We start from the raw sequence: 16,149 nt of genomic DNA, 5'->3' as shown, positions 1-16,149 counted from the left end.
GTGTTGGCGTTGGATGATGCGGTAGACGGTGCCCCCCCAGTGTTTTGCTAGTAAAATTATAGGTTTCTATTTGTATCCCATAGATGATATTGCATGCCTCCTTATGAGTGCTCCCAATCATACAAGAAATTATACAACTCCTTTATATCTTTGTGCTCCCTACATCTTGAGAACTAGCCAATCTTGTGCTATTGTTGGATTCTGACGTTGTAGTTGGCCAGCAATACCGCCTATGCGTCCCTGTGTCTGCTGGCCGCCTAGCCAGATCTTGGCTCCAGCGTAGTGCTCGATGAAGCCGTCAGGACCGGACACGATGAAGAGGTTCTTGCCAACTGGTGTCCCCTTGGGTGGCGTACACGCACATCCGGGGGCATCGGGGAGGGCAAACTCGGAAGCGTGGACGTGCATCATCTGGTCGTGGAAGCGGCAGCCTGAGCTAGGCGAAACTGCAGTGCTGGGTGAGGCGAGGATGGCGTTCTTAATGTCCTTATCTTGGAACTTGGTACCCTCCTCGTCAACCACGACTTGAATGCTTAGGCGATCACCGTAGGTCGCCTTGAGATCCTGTAACCGCCTGGTTACAGGACTGGGGTTCTCAACCTGGAGGCCAAGAGTAGTCGGTTTCTTTTCCTGCCAGAATTTCCACGACGACTGCTTTGGGGCCGCGCTGTTCTGTATCTCTTCCCTCTTTCTCACGGCCCAGAGCAAATCCACACTGGCATCGGGGCTCGCTTCGAGCACCGCCTTTGCAGCCTGCATGCCCGGTACAACACCAGTGCCGCCAGCGAGGAACACCAGACGCTTGTGCTCGCCTAGACGTTCAGCAAGCTCAAAGCCTATGTGAGGTCCACGGAGGAAGACGTCCTGTCCGACCTGTCTGCGGGCGAGATAGTTGGACATCTCACCATCACCAACGGCACGGATGTAAAAGCGAAGAGCGCCATCAGTGGGATCCTCGCTAGTCAGAGGTGGAAGGGGCGTGTAATGCCTCGAGATCTGGACCTCGGGCTGCTTGAACTCGACGGACCAAAGGGGATGGCTCCATTGCGAGCTTGTATCCGAGGGAGTGAGATATGGCGGTGAAGGGTTTGGCTTGCGGGGGATTATAGTGATGACGAACGAGGTTGGTGAGATGGCCTCGCGGTGCGTGATGGCATACGGCACGAACGAGATGTCGTTGAGAGTGTCTGGTTTAGAGTGCGGCGTGGCGAGGTAATAGCCGACACCGCCGATTATGAGGCTGATAAATATGAGAGGAGGCAGAACCCGTGCTTGTTTCGGAGCTGAAAAGTCTGGTCTTGGAGGGTATCGTGAGGTTGAGAGAGTTCGATATGCAGAGTTGAAGGCTCTGGGTCGAGGGGTTGAGATCCTGCTCCAATGGGATCCAGGTGTGCTTATAAAGTTCCTCCCTTGAGCCCTGGCCCGTAATACACTTGTATATATCCGCATAGAGGTTGTCATGATGCCCTGTCGTGGCTACTCGGCGATGAGAGTGAGGTGTAAAGTCTGATGAAGAAGTTTTCTCTTGTTAGAATAGAGCCTTGATAGCCAGTATAAGGCGAAAAAGAGGAATGTAAAATGAGTGACGATAATGAAAAATAGGGATTGGATGTTTTCTTGTTGTCGTTCGGTTGAGTTTCCTTTGGACACCTTGTTGCTGAGATTCAACCGAGGAACACCGTGAGATGTCATGGGTACTCGGTCACGTGAGGGCTCTGAATAGCCTCAACCACCTACCAACACCATTGCCAGTTGAAGTCAATAAACGCATTTTTGTAAGATATTCCGTTACTTGAGAGTAGGATATAGTTTCTAGTATACACATTTTCCTCTCAGCTCTTTAAGCTTCATATACACTTTTGGGTATCCATCTATCCATCCGCTCTTACATCCTCAGCATCCTCCGCTGAGCATCGATCCCGCCTCTAAACATATCCGCGACAACATTCCCCTTCAGTATAGTCTCCTTCACAATACCCTCCACGTTTTTCGGCTCAACCCTTCCGTACCAGATCCCATGCCCCGCCAGCGGATGCGGCATGTCCCCCATCTTCATGTGCGGCGGGAGGTAGATGATGACGTTTCCCGCAAACTTGTGTCCGCCGATGTGACTTATAAGTCCGACTCTTGCTGTTGTTCCTTCGGGACCGGCTTCGCCTTGTATCCTTTGCACCTCCTCGAGGCCTATAGGTACTTGCACAGCGCCTTCTAGCACATCCAGTCCCTCACTTCTCAGCTTCTCCTTAAACTCTGTCTCCAACACAGGCGCCATAGTTCCACATCTGGCATCCCGCCCACCATGTCCACATATCAACACTAGCACATCCCGCACGTCTTGCACGCCCGGTAGCAGTCCCTGGTATGCCTCCTTACGCGTGAGCCGGTCGCGGTGGATGGGCGAGAGGCCTTCGTGTGCAGAGTGTAGCTTCTTGGGTAGCAGAAAGCCCTTGGCGAGGGCTTGGACGCTGTCGAATGATATCCGCGGGAGGAAGGGCACGTATTTGAAGCTCGGGAGGAGGTACGCGGATGTCGTCTGGACTTCGACACGGGGCGGTATGGAACTTGGGAAGGAAGAGTTGAGGACGGAGACGTTGTGGAATGGCTGAAGAGAATATTAATTAGCATGAGCTTGAGTGATCCAGACGACAAGACTTACATCGCTATACGTCCCGCCCCGTCCAAACAACTCCTTCAGATCCGCCGCCAAGTTATCACCGCTATTATCCTCCTCTATCCTCGACGGCCAATCCGACTTGTCGGTGCAAACGAGCACCTGCTCCGCATACCCAGGAATAGCAGCCTTGAGCGGTCCCTCACGGTCCAGGGGCAGACCTTCCGGCATGGCGGGGGTGTCGGCGCACCCACATGTCGGCTCCGGGCATGTAGGTACGGTGTTAAACGGCGGCGGAGGTGGATGTCTATGCCGGGCCTTGTGCGCAAAGGCCCTCCGAGGCGCCGGGGAGAGGCCGGCGAAGCCTAGACGTATCGACGGTCGAGGCGGCATGGTCAATATGTGAAGAGTGTAGAAGCGACCGTGGTCATCGCGGGCATCGAGACCCAATTAATGCGGCGGGCGGAACGGGGATAGTGGTGGTAGCCCCGAGTATCACGGCCCGGGCTTTTGCGACGGTGCTTATCAAGTACAATTTCATCATCAATTGAGAGAGCTTGTGGAACCGGGGCCTCGGTCTCCGAGTACCGGGGGGGTCTAATCCCCCACTTTCCGGCATCAAGAGCCGGCCCCCACCGATGATGCCGAATCAGCGAGGGAGAATTGCTAAACAGATTCACAAGAGAATAGATTGAGAGAATGGATGACATGGATCATGGATGCTAACAAGCCCTCGGTTGACATTCATCTAAATTACGAAACCACGCTGTCTTCCAACTCCCTTCAACCCATACCAGATGCAACAATCTATCAAGTAAACCAGAATGCTATGTGCAGACAATCTCGAGTACAATACCAATGAGCCTTGCGACTCTCTTGCTCTCTCCAGACAGATACTCCAGGCAAGCCCACTACTACCAACACCAAATGAGTGTACAGCTTAGAATCCAAATCCCATACCCTTCTTGTCGCAGTATCCCGGAGGCTTGGGGTCGGCGTTGGCCCAGCTCAGCACAGTGAGACTCGTGGCATAGGCCATGGCGACGAAACCAAACACACACAGGATCATATCAGACCACTTCCAGAACTTGTTGCGAGCAACGGCCTTGTAGTGAAGCATGGGCTAGTTGTTGTTAGCGTCAGAATCACTGTACGAATCGATGGATAACTTACCGGATAGATGTAGACCAAGGGGATACAGGCAAAGTTGCCCACGAGAGCTACAAACTTGTCGAGATGATCCGCTCCACCCCAAGCAATAGCTGCGCACAGCATCACCACAAAGAATCGGAAAATATTCTTCTGCCACTTGATCCAAGGGTTGTACTTGCCGCTGCGAGTGAACAACTCTGTCTCAGCGATACGGATGGCTGGGAAGATCTGCAGGGGCGTCGAGAGCAAGATGGCGACCGAGTAAAGGAACTGGACACCGTTGACCAGCTTGTTGTCCTGAGGGAGATTGAGAAGCACCACAGTTTCCGTGTGAGATCCGTACGCGGCATACGAGATAGCGCCCATTCCAATAAAGAGCACCGTGATGATGATCATGACGATAAGCAAGACCTTGGGAAACTTCTCCGGGTGCCTCATCGATTCTTGCACGGGAATAATAAGCCCGATGCCCTCGAAAGTGAAAATGGCTGTTCCGATGAACAGAGTCCAGTCCTTCTCGTTGAACATGATGATGTCGGCAAGACCATTCTCGTTGAGCGTCAGGATATCGTAGTATAGAAGATACGCCAGTCCGACAAGGATAAAGGCATCAGCAATAAGAGCTGTGAATCCAAGCTTTCCAATATCTCTCAGGAGAGAGAAAGGCAGGAAGATGACCATCTGCATTAGAATAAGCCATGGGACGCTAATTGACGTCTTGCAGTTGGAGACAGCCCGGATAAACGCTTGCAGGTTTTCTGCAGTGAAAACGGTGTAGGCAGCCACAAAGCCAATCTGGCTGATGACGATGGATGCCAGAATAAGCGTTCGCATGTGCTTTCCATAGAGGGCGCCGCCCAGATCACCAAAAGAGCCACCGATCCTCAGCTGGGTCCGGACGAGGAGCACGAAGCAGTAATAGCTGAGCGCAGCAACGAAAAAGAGGACCAGGTTGCTGAAGAGCATGCCTCCGTTGAGAAACGCGCGAGGGAGGAACAGCACACCAGTACCCACGAACGACTTGAGAAGCAGAAGCGCCGCGTTCATGGGACTGTTGTTGCCGCTGCCGCCACGAACCTTTCGTCTGCGCCTACGTCTCGAGGGAGTCAATAGGGCGCTGTCTTCCATGGGTTCCCGCTCGTCTGCCGAGTCATATTCGTCCGTATCCTCTCCCGATGAGAAGTATTCGTTGGGGCCCAGGTCTTCGTCATCCTCCTCTAGCTCTTCACCAGCGAAGTGGCCGTATATCGACAAGAACTCCAGGAAACTCGAGGTGAACAGCCTCTGCTGTCCGGCTGCGGGCGAATCGTAGCCATCCTCCGGGTGGCTTCCCTGACCGTTGGGACTTCGGGCAACGCGTCGAAGGTGGTTTCTTCGGAAGCCACCGGGCACCTTGATCGAGTTGATGTCGAGGACCTCAGCCTCGGGCTCGGGTCTACCCAGGTCGAAACTCTTACTGCGCTGGTTCTTGGCCCTGGCTTCAGCTTGCTCAGTCCACTTGTAGATACCACGAGTGACGTCGCCGCCCTGCAATCGCAAGCTGGAAAACTCGTCGTCATGCAAACCTGCTCCGCCAATCTCGGGCTGTTTTCCTTTGACGTTTCCTTTGATCGATGACTCTTCTGATACCAAGTTCTCATCCGTCGGCTGGACAAGATGACGCTTGACAATCTCGGGATCTTCGTATGGCGCACTAGTGCCTAACGCAGGCCGTGATCTTGAATCGAAGGAGCCATAGTTGGTCGGAGTCCCTGAACCTCGACCGCCGAGGGCAGGAGACTGCGTTCGGATCGGAGGCGTTCCCAAACGCGCTGGAGTTCCGTGTCGCGGCGGTGACTGGCCTAGAGAGTTGGAGAGAGCTGCAGCGAGAGCAGATACACCAGGTCCTTGAACACTTGTACCAGTTCCCATCAGAGGAGTCAGCTCATCGAGGGCATCTGAGCGCTCGCCCGCGTCGGGACGAGGCGAGGCTCCTCTTGGGGGCGGTGTGCCGAGTTGTTGTGATGGGATGGGAGACGCAAGTCGCGCCGTCAAGTCGGCTCGCGGAACCGAAGTGGAATACGATCGAGGCTGGCCGCCAGCTGGCGAAGCTGATCTGGCCGGTTGATCCATGATATTTCTCGACGGTGAAGCCATGTTTGCTGTGATTCAGACCAGAAGAGGTCTTATCGCATAACCTGACGGTCAGTCAAGGTCTGGAGCTATGGCGACGAGGAATGACGCAGAGCCAGGTCCTTATCTCCAGGCAGAGCGAGGGCAGCAGTCGGTACAGTAAAAGCAATGACGACAAAGAATGATGACCAAAAGTGTCGCGAGGACAAATGTAAGACGGAGGGGACCGCAGGCTCAGATGACAGAGTCAATTGGAGCTTGGTTGGAGAGGAAGAGAGTGTGAGATAAAGGCAGGTTCGCTTCAGCTGGTGACGGGATGGGTGGGAAGCTGCCGTGCCCTGGTGGACGGGATGAAGCCCTCGGGCGGCGCAGGCGCAGTTTTGGGTCTGGTGACTAAGGCAGATGCCGGCTTAGCTAGGGCCTTTTAGTGGATGGATTAGATGCTGGGACCCCCAACTCGACGCGGGAAGCGAATCAGTCCAGGGGAGTGAGATCCAACGCCTTGAACGGGTCCCCACTGCACACCGTGACCGACCTCGGGAGCTTAGCAGATTCAGCAGGCGGCAAGAGGAGGGGATATCTCACGAGTCAGCGAGATGGGAGTGAGAGAGACGAGTCATCATATGTTGCAGCAGTGCTACTTGAGAGGAGAACAAGTGGATGGTTGGTTCGTGTTCTGACTAGATGTACGGAGAGCGCCCGAGATGAGAGTGGTGAGAGCAGCAAACTGTGTTTGTGGAAGCTCCGGAGAGCCTTGAAAAGAATCACGTCGACTCTAGAGGGCAAATGATTGACTCGAAATTATTGTCGGCCCTTTGTAGGCCAGTCCAGTCAAGGTTTGTCAAACCCTGAAGCAACTGGGATAGTTGGTATCCGCCCACTAGATTCAAGTTGGCCCATGTGAGCTTCTACTGGTGCCTATAACACACACAGAATAGAGCAATATACGAAACTAAACCCAATATCAAGTAAACCCTAGGTAGAAGGCCTCACCTTCCCTCTGCATTCATAGCCTGAATTACATGCATGGTTACCTGCTGCCGCCGGCTTGAGGACTGTGCAGACCCTGTCCAATTGTACCCCATCGAAATGCGTCACATCTGCCTGTCTGGCGGCTGCAGTCAGTCTGGCTCGTGGGGGTGTCACGATCATTCCCACAGTTGGGGTCAGATGAATCGACTCGGGTCACCTTGACATGTGAAGCCATTCCCAGGCCGCGAGTCCTCTGTTAAAGATCTCGATCCCCTCTCCCTTCCGCTGGTGACCGGTTCGTCTTGGACGGCGGGACAAGTGTGATCTTCCTCAACCCCTCCTCCGCCGTCTCCGCTCTTCGGTTCAGTTATCGACGTTTTTCCTACCAGGGATGAAACTTGAAAGATCATCTCCACCCGTAACCCAGCCGTGGCCTACGTCATTCGGCAGGATCCCGTCTGCAGCGCGTATCGCGATACTGCACTCGCACAACAAGATAAAGCGCCGTTTTCTGCACATGACGCGCTTCCCCACTGATCAGAGAGGATGTTTTCGCCTCAAGTGAAGTGGATATCAAGATATTAACAAAACATCCATGATTCTTCATGATCTGAGCAGCACAAGCTGACGTTGGGCAGCAGATGTTGGGCAACACAAGATCCATGGCAGGCGCTGGAATGGACGGGACTTTAGCGGGGAATGGACCCCGTGGACCCCTAAAGCGAAAAAGTGTCAACCTCTCGCACGCACAGGGTTTCCCGCCATCCCATCCACATCCGCCGCCCAAGAAAACCCCCCGGCCGAGTTGTCCTACAAACGTGCCCGGAAAGCGTCCCCTGGGGTTGCTAGGGCGTCGCTGATTGGTCTTGATCGTCTCGAGATCGTCTTGGATTCGTAAACGATGGGCCGGAGCTGCGGCTGCGCCAGAGGCGGCGACTCGACTGTTATCCACCTTGACCACCACACCAACCACACCAGCATGCGAGACGGGGAGGCTTCAGCTTAGCTAGGAGCACTAACGACCGATTGCCTGATCTGCCCGACGGTTTGGCTGGAATATATCATACCTTGACTACCATTTCTCTCCTCTTTTTTCCCTTAGTGTCACTTGTGTCTTCTCCCCTCATTGTGTGTCTAGATGCTTCACCCGCTTACTCTCGCGGGCTGCTTCTGTCGCTACTGACCGCTCGTCTGGTTGGCTTCTCCTCACTCTGAGCCCACATCATGACGACGCCTCACCAGCCAGACGGCAAGGGGACCGATAATGGAGGAGGACATGGAAGAGGCAGTATAGGCACGCTTCAGGAGAGGCGAGCGTCTGTCATGATGGAGCCCAGACACAACCACAAGCTGGGCACCGTGTCCGGAGTCTACATCCCCGTCTTTCTCAACATCATAAGCATTCTAATGTTCTTGCGGTTTGGTACCATCATTGGAAGCATCGGGTTCATGGGCATTCTCGGTAAGTCCAATCATCAGGTCATGAATGCATCAGTCATATACTAACCTCGCTCAAAGGGCTTCTCGTCACAGCATATTGCATCGATCTTTTGACGACTCTTTCTTTGTCGGCAATTGCTTCGAATGGCGAAGTCAAAGGCGGAGGTGCCTACTATCTCATCTCACGATCTCTCGGTCCCGAGTTTGGCGGCTCCATTGGAATTCTCTTTTACCTCGCCCAGGTCCTTAACGCGAGTATGAACGTTGTTGGTCTCATTGACTGCATCCGCCTCAACATGGGCTCAGCTTTTCCTCAAGGATATTGGACCGGCTATGGCCTTCAAACTGCGGCTCTTGTTCTATGTACCGGCCTCTGCTTCCTTGGATCGGCCACTTTCTCGCGAGCGTCGAACGCGTTGCTGGCGATCCTGAGCCTTGCCATCATCAGTATCCCAGTGTCTGCCATCTTCAAGACTCCTTTCCACGATAAGGAGCTAGGCATTCACTTTACCGGCCTTAGCCTCGATACGTTGACCGATAACTTTCTTCCTCATTTTGGCAGTCCCGCGTTCAAAGGTCTCGAGACGTTCCGTGACCTCTTTGGCATTCTTTTCCCGTACGGCATCAGACTCTCGAATATTCCAAATTGAAACTTGCTAACATATATCCAGTGCCACTTCTGGAATTTTTGCGGGAGCATCAATGTCTGGAGATCTAAAAGACCCCAGCAGATCGATTCCTCATGGAACACTATGGGCCATGTTGACAACCTTTATCGTCTACTTTATCGTGATTCTCTCTCTGGCCGCGAGTACAACACACGCCTCGTTTCTGGCAAACCCGAATGCTATCTCGCTCACTAACTTGTCTCAACCCGTTATTCTCGCTGGCGAATGTGCTGTCACCTTCTTCTCTGCTCTCATGGGTCTCATTGGAGCCTCGAAGCTATTCCAAGCATTTGCTAGAGACAAGCTCCTGCCAGGTCTCTCATTCTTCAGCAAGGGAACGAAACACGGTGATGAGCCCATCTATGCTCTGCTGCTGACATATGCAATTGCTCAGGTGGCTCTCCTGGCTGATCTCAACCAGATCGCTACCTTCATCTCCATGGGTTATCAGATGACCTTCTTCGTCATGAACCTCGCCTGTTTCCTCCTCAAGATTGGCTCTGCTCCTAATTTCCGACCGAGTTTCAAGTTCTTCAACTGGCAAACCGCATTCACAGCAGGCATTCTGTCGGCCTTTGCCATGTTCTTCATTGACGAGACTTACGCCGCCATTGCAGTATCGGTTCTCGTCTTGCTATTCTTGCTCATCCACTACCTTAGTCCTCCAAAGCACTGGGGTGACGTGTCCCAGAACCTCATCTATCACCAGGTGAGAAAGTATTTATTGCGTCTCAGACCGGAACATATCAAGTTCTGGCGACCGCACATCATCCTTCTCATCAACGACCCAAGGCGTCAGACCAGACTTATCCAGTTCTGTAACTCGCTGAAGAAGGGCTCGTTATACATCCTCGGGCATGTAATTGTGACGGACGACTTCAACTCTGGGGTACACGAAGCAAGACTACAGCAACACGCTTGGACGAACTACATATCTGAGTTTTCCAGGATCAAAGCCTTCGTGCAACTGACAATGTCTCCTACTATCACCTGGGGAATCCGAAACTTGATCTTGTCGGCAGGACTCGGCGGAATGCGCCCCAACATTGCCGTCCTGGGTTTCTATAACATGGATGAGCTACGAAAGTCAAGTAGCAAAGTCCGCGTTCCAGATATCCCCGCTTCTCCTTCGACTCAGATGCGCCGGCCCCCAAAGGCTGAAGGGAAAGCACCCCAACGTCGGCGAGGAGACACATCAGCGAGACTATTGGAGGGTTTCCTCCCCACTGATGTGATCCGGACCGAGGATTTGATGTCCCCAACGCAATACTTGACGATCATTGAGGATCTAGCGCTTCGATATCGACTTAACATTGCGGTGGGATATGGCTTTGATAAGCTAGAGACGCCTAGGAAAGATGGAACCAACGTTAAAAAGTATATCGATCTTTGGCCTATTCAGATGTCGGCTGAAGTTACAGCCGAAGGGAAGAGTTTGCTAACAACCAACTTTGACACTTGTGAGTATATGATCTGCCAAGGTGAACTCAACAAGCTTACAAATAGTAGACACCCTCATTCTACAACTCGGGCATATCCTCCACAGCGTCCAGGCTTGGAAACAATCTTACACATTGCGAGTCATGGTGTTTGTTGAGTACGAGAGTGAAGTACACGAGGAGTATAGCCGAGTGCTAGCTCTCCTCGAAAAGTTACGGATTGATGCTGAAGTCAAGGTTTTTTGCTTGGCTTCAGGTGAACTAAACACTTACGAGCTCATAATCCACGGAATAAGCCACGACATTGATTGGGAGATTGTGGTCAATGACACACTTCGAGACGAAGAATGGTGGGACGATCTACAGATGTTCCGAGGACGCGCAGACAACATGACCTCGACTCAAGAGTTTGATCATCTGGCACACATTTTCGACTCTACCTCTGGGCGACCTGGTGTGTATAACCCACACGAGGAGATGTATGAACGGCGCCGCGCGAGTATGGCGGAGGTTCCCGAGCTTCCCAGGCGACCGGCCATCGGTATGCTTTCAAAGATGGGCGTAAATATGGGTATTCACACACATCACCTCCCTGATGACGCCTTGGATGAGTCGAGTAGCGACGACGAGGACATTGATGACCAATCTACCACGGATCTGGATGAGGAGATGGGCTACAATTACGGCTTCTCAAGTGCCGTCGGCGATGACAGCGTCGGCCCAAGTGACCCAGCACAACGGCCATTGCTGTCGCACGCAGACCGTCACGAAGCTGATGACAGGGTACACGGAGACTTCTGGGAACGATTTGGCCGGCGTCGGAGGTCCAACACTACTGGTGATACAACTGCTACATCGTATGGCACAATGTCTTCCTCTGCTACCGTCAAAGGTGTTGGATTGGGTCAGTCGACACAACTCTCAGCTTCCCAACCTGCAGAAGCAACAGGATCACAATCGGATCGTTTATCGCGCCAAGATAGCAGGAGAGTTCAGCTCGAGCCGTTTCCAACTCTTGGGTCGAGAGAGACAACGGAAGTTTCGGCACAAGTCTCTCGCGTGCGCCCGCCGAGCCCTTCAAGGGGAGACACTGTGCGGCCATATCGCAGTGGCGCATCGACACCAGGGAGACCAAATCTCTCTAGGCAATCATCAGCCGTGAGGTTCTCCAGCCGGCCGGTTCCTGAGACAAAGATAGCATCCGAGGCAGAAGGGACAACCATCAGTTTTGCGCCACCGTCTAGCTCTGAATCGGAAACACCAAGAGCCGGGCCGCCACGGCCGAGCTACTCGCGGCAATCATCGCTGGGGAAGTTCTCCAGTCGACCTATGCCTGATACTCGGTTGACAACTGGTGAAGAGGAGGGGAGGACGATATCCTTTGCGGAGCAGCCCGTCTATCACCCGCCTTCGACAACTCAATCTCGATACACTTCACGACGCAGCTCTCAAGGATCAAGGGATGGAAGAGGTGAAGGTTCTCGGGTCCCTGAGATGCTCGAGAGGTATAGACTGGGGTCGCAGGTGGAGGAGGAGGAGCCAAGCCCGGCTTACATGGCGCAGGGGGTGGAGCTGTCATTCAACGAGTTGCCAAGCAGGGCCCAGCACCTCATTCTCAACGAGCTGATGCGCCAGCACTCCAAGGAAACGGCCGTGCTGCTCAGCACTCTTCCGATTCCCTCGGAGGGAACCAGCTTAGACGAGGTGGCAACGGTGCAGTACCTGTCAGATGTGGAGGTGCTATGCAACGAGTTGCCACCGACTCTGATGGTCCTGAGCAACAACATGACGGTAACTGTCAGCCTCTAAACAAAGGCCAAGAACAAAGCCGGGGCATTCCCACGGATGACAGACTGGAATGGTCAGCTCGGCGCACGGGTCCAGGCTAGGCAAGGCACTTGGAAAAGTATGCGTGGGAAGACACGGTCGCTTGGCGACAGCCGAGTCATGGCCAACAAAGGATTTAGCCAGGAACAACATGCTCGAGGACCGGCTCCGAGGCGTCGGGTATCACCTAGATCCATGGGTAGGGTCCAGAGATTGCGTAGAGACTCGATATAGTTTTTGCGAATTCTCGTCCACGGCGTCTAGCATTTCAGGGGCACGATGCATCGGAATGGTCTCTGATGGTCTGGCTATCGCCAACAAGACGACAGTGGCTGCTGTGGTATGCGTGGTGAACGCGTGGCTCACGGTGGGCTCAGGAACAGGAAGCCATTTTTTGTCTGCAACTTTTATTAGAAGCAGAGACTTGTCTTGTGCTCGGGCTTCTCTGCGACCTGGTTGTCACGAGACTGAACTATTGCCGTACTGTTCAGTAAAGGCACCTACAGCGTCATGCCGTGTTACCCAAACCGCAGCGTTGGGAGCAAACTCTTTCTTTGTTCTCCTCCCCTCCTCCTACACAGTTACTGCAACAACCCGCACATGACGAGCCGACGGGTAGCATCCATTTCTGATCGGAGGCTCCGATTCCGCCCTGGGGCAAAGGGTGGCTTCGTACTAGACTGACAAGGTTTGCCCAGTCCCTCAACCACGAGAACTCTATCCAGCTGTGTTCAGAGCCGCCCGCCACTCTTGGGCCGCTCTATCAGACATTGCATTCCAATCCACAAACTTGACAGGTTCTGGGGCCAAGCGAAGGGAATGCCCACCTCGTTTATTTTATTTTACTCATAACTTGGCAGTTTTTTTTTTTAATGAAACATTATCCCGCCTTCTTTGTCTCGGAGCTCAACAACTCTTCCTCTCCTCAACTTTCCCCCAGACATCATCCTCTGCGATGCCTTCACGCAGCAGCAGCAGCAGCAACCCCAGCGAGGACATCAAGTTTAGCTGGAAGGATCAGCTCTCACCGAGGCTCATGGGGCTCCGGGGCTTCAGGCGGGCCTCGGAGTCGACGCCCAAGATGAGAGAATCGGAGAACAGGCAGTTCACCATGATGCACTTCCCCGACCGCCCCACCAGGAGGATCACCGAGGCTGAGATCCCCAGCGAGGAGGAGTGCAAGCAGTACCTCATCCGGATGAGGAAGGCTTCCTTTGCTGAGCAGCTCCAGCGCCGGAAGGAGGAGCAGCAGCAGCAATCGCCTCCTCCTCCTCCAGAGCCGCCGTTGCGGTCTACTTTTGGACCTTTTAAGGCTCCGTTTCTACCGCTTACACCCGCTCAGGAGGAGGAGAGCCCTTTTGAGACCGGTGCCCAGGATGACAACACAACAGCTGGAGACTTTCTCCGGGTTCCAGATGATGATGCTCGTATTAGCAACATCACCGAGGAGGGCTTCAATCTAGCCAGGGAGAACTCGCCTCAAGCCGTCATCATCAGTGAGGCCAAGACAGTCAGACTCGAGCGTGTCGACAACCTCTCTCCCGGAGGAAGCCCCGATGCATCGCCGACCTCATCCCCACGGGTCACCGAGGTATCTCGGGAGTGGTCCAAGAGGAAGCGGTCGGTCCAAATGGTTGCCATCCAACGAACCCCAGACTCCCAAAAGAGGAAACAATCCGTTCAGACTGTTCTTATTCGCCGACCTTCGCGAGCTGTTCACGATGCCCTCAACTCTCATCCCGTGCACCCTCATCTGCCTCCCATCAACGTCCACATCCGACAAGACAGCAGCTCGGACCTTCTTTGTCGGGTGTGCCATGTTGGTCTCGCTGAGAACTCGGGCACTTGCTCAACTTGCGGTGAGGAGTACTCGGCCCCAACCAGTCCATCGCAGTCTCACCATGACCTCCCCGGCGCCAACTTCTCCCGACCTCAGTATAAGCAGCCTCAGCCTATCAAGAAGTACCACCGCCCTCCTCCGCTCATCCCCCAGTCCCTCGATACCATCGCGAGCCTCCACCGCCCTTCAGCCTCTCTCACGTCCGACCCAGAGGCCAACCAGCTCTCACCACCACCCTCACCTCGATCTCCCAGCAGCGCCACGCACCCGACCCAAAAGGTGTTGACGATTGCCGATGCACCTCCAACACCTCTGTCGGCTCTCCCTACACCAGAGGTGCTCAAGCGATTTCAACAGGAGATTGAGAGCAAGGCCAGGACTGAGGGCGGTTCCATGTTTGACGATCCCTGGAACGTCAGGCCGATAGCCAAAGAGAGCAGTTCATTCGAGGATGCCTGGGATAGGAAGACAAGCGGCACTGAGAGTGACATTTACGAGGACGATTGGGCCGACTACTACTTTGACGAGGGTAACTTTGACGCCGGACGACGCAAGCAGACCAAGGTGACGACACCAGAGGTGCAGGGTTTCATGCAGCGAGAGTTGAGCTTAGATGAGTACGACGGGGCATTTGCAAGCCCTGTTAATCCGGGACCTGGTTGGATATAGACTGTTCATGTAGATTGGGAGGGTCATGTATGTTGTATGTGATGGTGGTTGTGTATTCTGTGTATTCAACAGGTAGCGTTGGGCGTCCTGTATTCCATCTTATCTAGCAAGCGTTCTTTTATTCAAAATCAGAGAGTCTATGCTCTATCCCATTCATCCCAACTTTTTTTCATGTCTTCGTGATATCCTCTGCTTCGTCTCATCTAGTCTACACCCCCCAACATCTATCTTCTATCCTCTATAGTATCCTCTTAACAGTCAAACCACTAGCGTCGCCTCCCTCAAGCTGAATAAAATTACCCGTCTCCAGCTTCTTCTTCCACTTGCCGCTCTCATATCGAGCGAGGATCATGGTCATGCGCAGCGTGACGTCGCTGCTTGAGTCGTGCTCCTGCAGAGCCTCGGCGACGGGTGTGAAAGTCCAGCGGCCAAAAGCCCAGTTGAGGATGTATCTCCCGGAAGCGCTATCCTCGGGCTTGGGGATGTCCGGGTCTGAGTTTGTGGGGGTTGACGAGAGCGTGATGAGGGCCTTGATGCGGTAGGCCTCATCCTTGGGCGCGGATGAGAGGAAGGCGATGAGCTTGTCGGTGGAGATGCGTGCTGAGGGGTCTTCGGCCTTGAGCTCGATGGAGAGAACTTCGACTTCGTTCTGGTGGGTATGCGAGTGTCCGTTGGTCTTGTCGCCGTTGGAGTGGTTGTGGCTGTGGCCGTTGGTCTGGTTGACCTCTGCTTCAGTCAACTCCTGTGCGAGGCCTCCGTCGACACCAAAGACTAGGTCCATAGCCACGCAGCCCTTGTCGCTCTTGACCTTTGCCACGTCCACCTCGAGATCGCCGACTCGATCGAGGCACTCATCGTATCGCAGCTCGCCGGCGTTCTCCCACTTGTTGAAGACGATCAGATCCGTGTATCGCGCCTGGATGCGGGCCGTGTAGCTTGTATCCTCGTACCCCTGCCAGTTCTCGACATCGATAACACTAATGACACCATCGAGAATATACTTGCCCGAGTCGCGAGCAAGTCTGTTAACCTCAAGAGCAAGCGTAGCTGGAAACGCAGAACCGCTCGTCTCAATAACGATACGATCCGGACGAACGCTCTCCTCGAGCTCCTTGAGTGCGGGGCCCAGCTGTCCGACGAGGTTGCAGCAGATGCACCCGTTGAGGAGCTCCTGCACACCCGAGATGGCCGAGTTGGCGGCGAGCTGCGAGTCGACGGCGAGGTCGCCAAACTCGTTCTTGAGGAGGGCGAGCTTGTAGTCTGGGTTCTGGGCGCGGAGTTGGGGGATGAGGTTGAGGATGAGGGTTGTCTTTCCGGAGCCGAGGAAGCCCGTGATGATGGTGATCGGAATCGGTGCCATCTTGGAAATGTCTCTATGTATCGCTCAACAAAAAAAGAGTGTAGGTTGGACCCTGAGAA

At 53.9% G+C, this 16,149-nt stretch overlaps 5 protein-coding genes across 5 annotated transcripts; 2 read left to right on the top strand and 3 right to left on the bottom strand.

The window, feature by feature from the left end:
- Positions 1 to 159: 159 nt before the first annotated feature.
- NCS57_01153100 (FAD-binding FR-type domain-containing protein) lies at positions 160 to 3,004 on the bottom strand (the record flags this gene model as incomplete). Its single annotated transcript, XM_053061242.1, has 3 exons — positions 160 to 1,348; positions 1,890 to 2,602; positions 2,657 to 3,004. The coding sequence occupies 3 exons, from the start codon at positions 3,002 to 3,004 to the stop codon at positions 160 to 162; spliced, it is 2,250 nt and encodes a 749-aa protein (XP_052909628.1).
- Positions 3,005 to 3,551: 547 nt separating this feature from the next.
- Positions 3,552 to 5,899, bottom strand: NCS57_01153000 (Aa-trans domain-containing protein; the record flags this gene model as incomplete). Its single annotated transcript, XM_053061241.1, has 2 exons — positions 3,552 to 3,734; positions 3,785 to 5,899. The coding sequence occupies 2 exons, from the start codon at positions 5,897 to 5,899 to the stop codon at positions 3,552 to 3,554; spliced, it is 2,298 nt and encodes a 765-aa protein (XP_052909627.1).
- A 2,172-nt stretch (positions 5,900 to 8,071) lies between these two features.
- On the top strand, positions 8,072 to 12,203 carry NCS57_01152900 (uncharacterized protein; the record flags this gene model as incomplete). The annotated part of the gene is made up of 4 exons (XM_053061240.1): positions 8,072 to 8,309; positions 8,366 to 8,903; positions 8,959 to 10,415; positions 10,465 to 12,203. The coding sequence occupies 4 exons, from the start codon at positions 8,072 to 8,074 to the stop codon at positions 12,201 to 12,203; spliced, it is 3,972 nt and encodes a 1,323-aa protein (XP_052909626.1).
- An 892-nt stretch (positions 12,204 to 13,095) lies between these two features.
- Positions 13,096 to 14,730, top strand: NCS57_01152800 (uncharacterized protein; the record flags this gene model as incomplete). The annotated part of the gene is made up of 1 exon (XM_053061239.1): positions 13,096 to 14,730. The coding sequence occupies exon 1, from the start codon at positions 13,177 to 13,179 to the stop codon at positions 14,728 to 14,730; it is 1,554 nt and encodes a 517-aa protein (XP_052909625.1). The 5' UTR covers positions 13,096 to 13,176.
- Positions 14,731 to 14,968: 238 nt separating this feature from the next.
- On the bottom strand, positions 14,969 to 16,090 carry NCS57_01152700 (CobW domain-containing protein; the record flags this gene model as incomplete). Its single annotated transcript, XM_053061238.1, has 1 exon — positions 14,969 to 16,090. One exon carries the CDS (start codon positions 16,088 to 16,090, stop codon positions 14,969 to 14,971), a length of 1,122 nt encoding a protein of 373 aa, XP_052909624.1.
- Between the last annotated feature and the right edge of the window lie 59 nt (positions 16,091 to 16,149).

Source organism: Fusarium keratoplasticum, chromosome 9 (genome assembly GCF_025433545.1).
Source record: "Fusarium keratoplasticum isolate Fu6.1 chromosome 9, whole genome shotgun sequence".
Lineage (NCBI taxonomy): Eukaryota > Fungi > Ascomycota > Sordariomycetes > Hypocreales > Nectriaceae > Fusarium > Fusarium keratoplasticum.
The sequence above is the reverse complement of the archived record's forward strand: the minus strand, read 5'-3'. Positions and strand labels throughout refer to the sequence as shown.